General features: G+C 43.6%; 1 protein-coding gene across 1 annotated transcript in view; it reads right to left on the bottom strand.

Annotated features, from left to right (window-relative positions):
• Positions 1-3,846: 3,846 nt before the first annotated feature.
• LOC134583152 (serine/threonine-protein kinase N2-like) overlaps positions 3,847-8,756 on the bottom strand; it is a 48,489-nt gene continuing 43,579 nt past the window's right edge. The window contains exons 19-23 of the mRNA XM_063439972.1: positions 6,091-6,233; positions 5,439-5,490; positions 4,928-5,019; positions 4,329-4,409; positions 3,847-4,050 (exon numbers count right to left, since the gene is read on the bottom strand). Of these exons, the coding sequence (XP_063296042.1) occupies positions 3,847-4,050; positions 4,329-4,409; positions 4,928-5,019; positions 5,439-5,490; positions 6,091-6,233 (572 nt within the window). The remainder of the gene's footprint in view (positions 4,051-4,328; positions 4,410-4,927; positions 5,020-5,438; positions 5,491-6,090; positions 6,234-8,756) is intronic.

Genomic DNA, 8,756 nt, shown 5'->3' with positions numbered 1-8,756 from the left:
GAAGGTCAGGTAGGTGAAATTTTCAGCCACAGTGCGGGGAGTGCGGTAGGGAATGTAACGGGCCAGTGTGCACGCCGGCTCCCGTCGGGCACACACAGAGGTAGGCGCGTCTGCAGTGTGTGGCAGGGAGATCGGATAACTGCTCTGCGTGGCGCATGCGCACCAGCAAGGACAGCCTCGCGCACAGACACCGCACGTGCGCAGTATGGGGTTAGGGAGGTCTGATGGTCCCTTTCACTGTCAAATCTCTATACCCCACACTGCGCACGCGCGCACACAATCAGCTGTGGCTGGCCTGCGGACACCACGCGTGCGCACTTAGGGGTATAGAAATCTGATGGCCATTTGTGCTTCTGAGAAATCTCCTACCCCTTAGTGCGCATGCGCTGTGTCCGATCCTCAAGTGCCTCCTGACATCTATCAGTTCAGTCTCGCTCCCAACACTCAGCCATCCGGTGGAGGGGGGTCTGTGCAGTATGGGGGGAGTTGTGCAGTGTGAGGTGGTCTGTGCAGTATGGGGGGGTCTGTGCAGTATGGGGGGGCCTATGCAGTATTGGGGTGGTCTGTGTAGTATGGGGAGGGTTTGTGCTGTATGGGGGGGGGGGTCTGTGCAGTATGGGGTGATCTGTGCAGTATGGGGGGGTTTGTGCAGTATTAGGGGGGTCTGTGTAGTATGGGGGGGTTGTGCGGTATGGGGGGTCTGTGCAGTATGGGGGTGGTCTGTGCTGTATATTGGGGGGTCTGTGCTGTATATTGGGTGTCTGTGCTGTATATTGGGGCGGTCTGTGCTGTATATTGGGGGTGTCTGTGCTGTATATTGGGGGGGTCTGTGCTGTATATTGGGGGTGTCTGTGCTGTATATTGGGGGGGTCTGTGCAGTATATTGCGGGGGTCTGTGCAGTACATGTTGGGCTTTGTATTAGGGGGCTGTGCGTTAGATGTAGGAGGCAGTCTATTAGGGTGCTGTGCGTTAGATGTGGGGATGGGTGGTTGTGCGTTAGATATGGGGGGGGCGGCAGTGTACTAAATAGGGGGCTGTGCAGTATGTGGGGCCTGTGTGTTAGATGTGTACAACCCTAGTTTGACTACAAAACATTTATTTCAGAGATCTCAGACGCCATGGCCTGCTTTTTGCTACGAAAGCCCAGCCATCTAGTCACTCACCAGGGGTGGATGAGAAACTGCACCCCAGCCAGGGGGACTGTCCCACATCTGCAACCAAATCCGTCTTTCACTGAATTCTGTAATCTCTGTGTCTTTGTGCATTGTGTATGTATAGTACTCCCAATTCTTATATTTAATACGGTGTGTCTCTCACAATCTTTGTGTCTGTCTGCTGTAAATATGTGGCACGCAAGTCTGCATGCACTGTGTCTGTTATGCCATTTTACTCTAACCATTATATTTTTGTGTATGTCACAACTTTGACAAGCATGTTCTCCTATGGGGCACGAAGTACATAAAGAGGAATGAAGAAGCCCATGTTTGAGGCTCGTGTCCAGGGTGGATTATTGAAGTGGCACCTGACACGTGACACGTTTCTCCTGTTTGCATGGCGACATCAACATTGTGTACTGTGATCAGAGGTAGGTAACCTTAGGCAGTCCAGATGCTGTGAATTACATCTTTGCCAGCATTATGGGAGGTGTATTCCAAAACATCTGGAATACCGAATGCGTATGAATGAAAAGTATGGTGTGTGTGAATGGTCAGTAACAAGGTTTTAAGCCTTGACGTGGCATTACTGCTCACATGTGTATTCATGTGCCAATTCAACCAATGTGAGTCACTGTAATACTTATAAGGTAACCAAAAGTACTGTGATTGTGGAGAATGAAACGCCTGTATCGCCTAAACACTGCTTACACTGTGACCGTATCACCTAAACACTGCTTATACTGTGACCGTATCTCCTAAACACTGCCCTCTGCTCCCTTCTTCCTTCATCTGGGTTCATGGAGGTTTCCCTCTGTCTATTGGCAAGGACACAAGCTTACACCTCCAAAAAGGTCCTGCTGACAATCTCCTCTGAGGGGGGCTCTCGGTAATATGCCAGGCGTCGTTCCACCTCCTTGCGCACTTCCTCATCTCCGGCCCCTGGCTGAGGTTCGTTGCCTCACTGCGTGCCTGGTCGTTCTCCTACTATCCAGCCTTGTTAAAAACACAATATGACAAATAACATTTTCTATTTCGGGTAGTATGAGAGAGAATTCAGTAGCACAACTCTTTTGCTCAGACGTTGAAAGCCTATGATCTTCCCATCTGGCCCACTTGGGTAGGTAGCCTTGTGTGCCACAGGTAGCCAAATCCTGACCTACTGCGTTGTCAAATGGCCAAGCAACAGTGTTCCTGGACAACGTAAAGTTTTTGTCATGATGATTATTATTATTGTTAGAGGTACATAATAGAGAGAAGAAAAAGGTATGGGTCCCTTGATAATGGACCATCCAACTAAAAGGGCCTAAGCCTAATTATAATTACAGAAAGTTGTTCCCAAAGGATGTCGGATAGCCTTGTTTAATTAAAGAGCTTACGTTTAATATAAGTTTACAAAAAAAAACCAAATAATTAAAAATGTAGGAACAACATATTGAAACAAGAACTTAAAGACAATGCCCTCTCATATTTCCAGTGCTAAATGATATAGGGAAAATCATTTATTAGTTGCTAGGGTATTAGTAGAGTGGCATGTCCACTAAAAGTCTTAAAGTAGGAGCAAATTTGTCTCTACATAGGAGGTAGTTAATATAAGTCTACCTGTATCCACAGAGAACCACAAAATGTTGCAACTAGTGTTAACCTCTTGTGCCTGAGTGGCAACACTGTATCGATAGTAGTGTTATAGAGGAGAGCTCAATATTATACAGTGAATGGAAGTATGAAAAGTGTAATTCAATCTGGATCGTGCACACAGCACGCACGTTTAACCCTGAGTTACCCAGACACCCTGAAGGATATGACTCCCGACTACACTCTAATGGAACTATGACATGCTGAAAAATATATAGCCGATGTGTAGTTATAAGGTACAAAATCCTACAGGTAGTAACCCAAAATCTGGAGGAGAAAACCACAAACCAAAGGGCACACAGAGGGTTTGGAGGGGGTTAAAAGGTGCACAGAGGGCTGGGAACGGGGAAAAAGACACACAAAGTGTGTGGGGACGCGTCTCCGAAAAGGGGTTTCAGACGCTCGATAACCATGTACCACTGCCTGCGTTAGGGAGACCAAATGGCCATTCACTAGAGCACGTGTGTTCAGTTAAACAAATGGCAGCCACCAAGGGAAAGCACTTGAGCTAATTAGTTCTTTGAAGTTAACAAGCCAGGGGATGGTCGGGGGGTAAAAAAGAGAGATACTGGTCATTATTCAGGAAACAGAGGGTAGGGGGAGATGGATAACCGAATGGAGAGGGGAACAAGTCAATTCAAGAACGGACGGTTCACTTGCTGCCCAATAATTTCCACCCCTTGACAAGGTGCCATTTTAATGATATAATCAATGTTATTCACTTCACCACTCAGTGGTTTCATTGTTGTGGCTGATTAGTGTATAGTGTAATTGATCCAATTTTTGATTACTGTTCGCAATGTATGAGACTCATACAAACACCCTTTCCAGGTAAGCATGTTCCCTTTTAACATTTGCTGACTTTTTTCTATTTTCTTTCTAACTTTTTCCCCTCTATCTTTATTTCTATTAATCAATTGATGTTCATGCCATCTATTATGCACATTATCCACAATTATATACTGAATCAATTGGAAATAATAATACTTTTATTGGAATAAATAACAATGCTAATATGATGATTCCAGCGAAGTCCATCCATGTCTATCTCCAGCTTTAAATCCTATCGGAAACCCAGTCAAAATCTTTGAATAGCTCCAGCTCTACATCAGATAGTGACTCAGACTCGCCTGGCGGTGTCAGAATGGGGGCGCATGATGTGTACATTCTATTAAAGTAGCGGACATCGTCTGGTCCCTCGATGGATGGTACGCATGGCGGCCTGACACTCTTAAACAATAATGCGAACCAGTCTATTTGCTGTTAAAAATTCAAAAAGTTTAAGGGAAAAGGATGAGGAAGATAAGTAGTGTGTACTCTTATACAATCAGTAAACTAAGAATATAGAATAATAGATATAAACTTGGTGGTGGCTTTTCCATAGGGACAAGCAGATGCTGGGTATAATTTTCCTATGATCCCTGAATGCATGCATGTAAAATACATGAACTCCAGGAATATTGTGTATTTGGTTAAAAATCTTAACTAAAAGCTAATATTTATTTAGCTGCTAGAATGTGTCTTTCTATTTGACATACTTTAAAAAAAGGGTGGCTCTTCAGATCCCAGGCATCATTCTCGCTGGCTCCTAGACGGACTTTGGGATCTTTATGCAAAAGCTGTAAAAGAAAATTTAGAAAAATGGAAAATGTTATTTTAACTGAAAAAAACTGAGAATTAAAGGCATTTTCTTGCAAGTTCTGTAAAATCTTCCTTTATGAGCTCAGGCTGTATACCTGAGTACAGAGCTCAATGAACAGAAGGCACCATATCACCATGGCATCGTGTTCTGGTGCTCGGACATTGCTCTGCCCTAATCGATGGCATGAGTCATGCTTATTATTTCATTAACCACATGGAATTAGAATTTGTTTTATTCTGTAACTAGATCCATGTGTTTGTGACTGCTTCTTGTTCTCTGTTACAATCTAACACACCGAATATTCGCAGAGGACCAGCTGTGTTTCCAGACTCTTACAAATCAAACTGCCCGAGCCCACATTCACACACAATCATTGTAGCATGATAAGCTATAAGAGTAGTACTGCTTAGAAGCAGGAACTTTAATCCTGGAGGGTCCAAGAACGAGCTTACTCAATCTATCTAAATTAGAAAGCACTATGTGTTGGCAACTTACACTTCTTAATATTGATCGCGCTTCTGCAGTCAGGAACCTCGGATAGTGCGGCGTTGAATAGACAATATTATACCTCACCTCTCTTCTGTTACCTGAGAAGGGATACTAATAGAAAAACTACAGTTAGAAAAAGTGCAGGGTGGGCATGGGATCTACGGTGGGTAATGTCTAATGTAAATGGTTTGCCAAAGCAGAACCAATAAATATAATATAAATAAACCGAGAGAGTATTATAGGGTTAAAATTAAACAAAGTGGACAGCACACCTGTGTGATATGAATCTATAAAATAAACATTCACCACAATACTTAACATTCTAGTGGTGTGTGCGGATAAATAAATAAGGACATGGGCATGTCGGGGGACACAGAGAGGGGAGGAAGGTCAACAAAGCACTGGAGCCAGTGTTCGTACAAGCCCTGTCAGGGAGAGCGGGGGAAGCAGGGCAAGAGCACAAGCAAGAGTGTTTGCTGAGAAAGTCACCCAACGATCGTCCAGACACCAGGTGAACCTGCAAGACAGTTGACTCCAGGGGTATTTCCATCCCACATATGTTGAATTACCTGAGCCAGTTGCATATAGGCTCATTAAGTGTAATGCAACAATAACATTATTTTTTATATTTATTTTATGTTCAAACTGTATTACACTATTTGGAGTATTTCCCCTTACAGAGACATTTGGGATATCATATACATGGTATATTCCTTATTTATTTACCCTTACACACCACCTGAGTGCTCACTATTGTGCTAAATGTTTATTTCATAGATTGATATCACACAAGTGCATTGTTCACTTCGTTTAGTTTTTATGTCTGAATATATTTGTTAAATTTACTGATTGTTTTCGTTGTGGAGATTAGCAGCACTTATCGTTACATCTACACAGCGCCTGTTTGTACCTCACACCTGTTTTTTGTTTTTTTTCTATAGGGTAAAATAAGTTTGGATAAAGTGAAGAGGGAGGTATTGGGTTCTGATATTTAGATACACAGTATAATGAGCTGTAGTGGTTATGGTGCTCAGGTTTCCCCTTTAACCCCAACCAGTCTACAGTTTGAAATGCTATCACTATTATCAATGGACTGTTTGACATCACACAAGGGATTTTGGTTTATAAACGAGGAATCCTACAAATTGGTAAAAATGAGCTATTCTTACCATTCCACACAGCATTATATAAATAACTGTGCCGAGACTCCACCAGTCAATAGATGTTGTGTATGGTTTACCGCAAACCATTTCCGGTGCCATGTAATGCAGGGTGCCACAATATGTTCTGTCTTGTTCTCCATATCCCATCCCTCAGAAAAAGAGAAAAGATAAATGTACATCGGTAAATATACAGACAGATGTTACTGATATACAGTATATGTTATAAGGGATATTAGAATGTTGCTGCAAGGAGTTGGTGCATTGCAGCTGCAGATTCTCTCTGTAATTTTGTATAAAGTTTTACATGGTGTTTACGAATCTGTGGCTGACAAGCCAACCAATCAGAGTGCTCTAATGAGAATTCAATGTGTGGGAAAGACTTTATAAAGGCAATTCCCACTTTAAAGCTTCATATTGCACTAACCCTCGCAGGACAAAGAAAGATTTATTCAAGTTGTGTCAGGTTTAGAATTTTGTGGGCAGGTTTTTGCAATTGGGATTTTTAAGTGTTACATTGCAGGATGATGGATACTAAAGTAGCCTTTTTGGGGCTGAAGATAAGATTTACAAGAAAAAAAGACTTCAGACGAGAAGTATAATTTATTTTCTTTCAATGATATTAGTTTTAATGCCTCCCTCCCAATACTATTATAATGAAGGGGACTGGTAGGTGTAATTCATTGTAAAAGAGGGAGCGCTAGGGGATTGGGGACCCAATAGTGACAATCAATTTTGGGGGAGGGCTGGACAATGGCATGTGCCAGCCCCATTGTTTAAAGGGACACTACAGTCACCAGAACAACTACAGCTTATTGAATTTGTTCTGGTGAATAGAATCAATACCTTCAGGCTTTTTGCTGTAAATACTGTCTTTTCAGAGAAAATGCAGTGTTTGCATTACAGACTAATGATAACTTCACTGACCTCTCCTCAGATAGCTGTTAGAGATCATTTCTAGGTCATGGCTGCCTAAAATGCATCCAAACATTCAGTGTCTCCTCCCTCTACATGCAGACACTGATCTTTCCTCATAGAAATGCATGGGTTCAATTCATCTCAATGAGAAGATGCTGATTGGCTAGGGCTGTGTTTGAATTGTGCTGGCTCTGCCCCAGATCTGCCTCATTGACAGTCTCAACCAATCCTATTGTGAAGCATTGTGATTGGCTCTGGCAACAACTTCTGATGATGTCAGCAGGCAGCTTGCTAGTCTGAGACAAACATCATATGCACAGCTACAGCTTCGGGCTTGAATACAAGTAAGATTTTGCTATATTTAGGGAGGCATGAGGGGCCCAGGGGGGCTAGATGGTGGTTTTATCACTATAGGGTCAGGAATACATGTTTGTGTTCCTGATCCTTTAGCCCTCCTTTAAATATTTAGAGCCCCTACCCAGCACTAATGAATGTGGTGGGGACATTAGGTTCTCCCAGTATAAAATGAGTAGCCTTCCACCAACTGTCGACCTGCATTATTGATTTTTAGCCCCCCCACCAAATGCCCACAGGTGGGGATACAAGGGACTATGTGCTCCCAATTATTTACTAATGACATTGGCTGCCCAGTCGCTAGTTTTAAACAGTCCCTATGGCAGTTAAGGGAAGGGGGATGTTTTAAACTTCCTTATAGTCAACACCAGAAGAACATTCGACCTCATCTGGGCCGCAACAACGAAACGGATTCCAACCCTAATACTATCACTGGACGCAGAAAAGGCCTTTGATAGACTGCTCTCACCATACCTTTTCGCAACTCTCCAGAAATTCGGATTCCCCTCGGGCTTCCTAGAAGCACTACAAACACTATACGCCTCACCAAGGGCTAGTCTCATATTGTCCCTCACACAACCACCCATATTCACCATATACAACGGAACACGTCAGGGATGCCCCCTATCCCCGATTTTGTTCGCCTTATCCTTGGAACCACTCCTACAGAACGAAATGCAGCTATAAAAGGCCTCAAAATCCGTGAAGAGGAATACAAAACAGCAGCCTATGCAGACGACCTACTTGTCACCCTCACGGATCCAATAGCCTCCTTGCCACCACTTATCCAAGCTCTAGAGCAGTACGCCAAAATCTCCGGATACAAACTCAATATAGACAAAACGGAAGCCCTACCCATACACATAGACCCCCCCCCCACGCTGGAGCACATACAAAAAACGTACCCTTTTAGGCTAAACTCCAACCACATACAATATTTAGGCATCACCCTCCCAGCAGACCTCTCCCAAAGCTACTCCGTGAACTACAACCCAATCATACAGAAAATCACTCATGACATCGCCACATGGCAAAACATGCCGATATCTTGGCTAGGCAGACTGGCCTCGGTCAAAATGAACCTCCTCCCCAGACTTCTATACTTATTTCAAGCCCTCCCGATCCCACTCTCCACCCCAGACTTCAAGCAACTACAGACACGAATAGACAAGTTCATATGGTCCAACAGATGCACACGAATAAAGAGTCAAACCCTATATGTACCCAACAGAGCAGGAGGCCTGGGCCTCCCCCACCTTACCCATTACTACCAGGCAGCGCAACTAACACAAGCCCAAAACTTGCACGCTCCATACGGAGTCAAACGATGGGTAGACCTCGAGCACGATATATTCGGTAGAGACCACCCATCTCTCTACATTTGGCTGCCCAAAAGAGCTAGA

Source organism: Pelobates fuscus, chromosome 13 (genome assembly GCF_036172605.1).
Source record: "Pelobates fuscus isolate aPelFus1 chromosome 13, aPelFus1.pri, whole genome shotgun sequence".
Classification (NCBI taxonomy): domain Eukaryota; kingdom Metazoa; phylum Chordata; class Amphibia; order Anura; family Pelobatidae; genus Pelobates; species Pelobates fuscus.
This window is presented reverse-complemented; position numbering and strand designations above follow the sequence as displayed.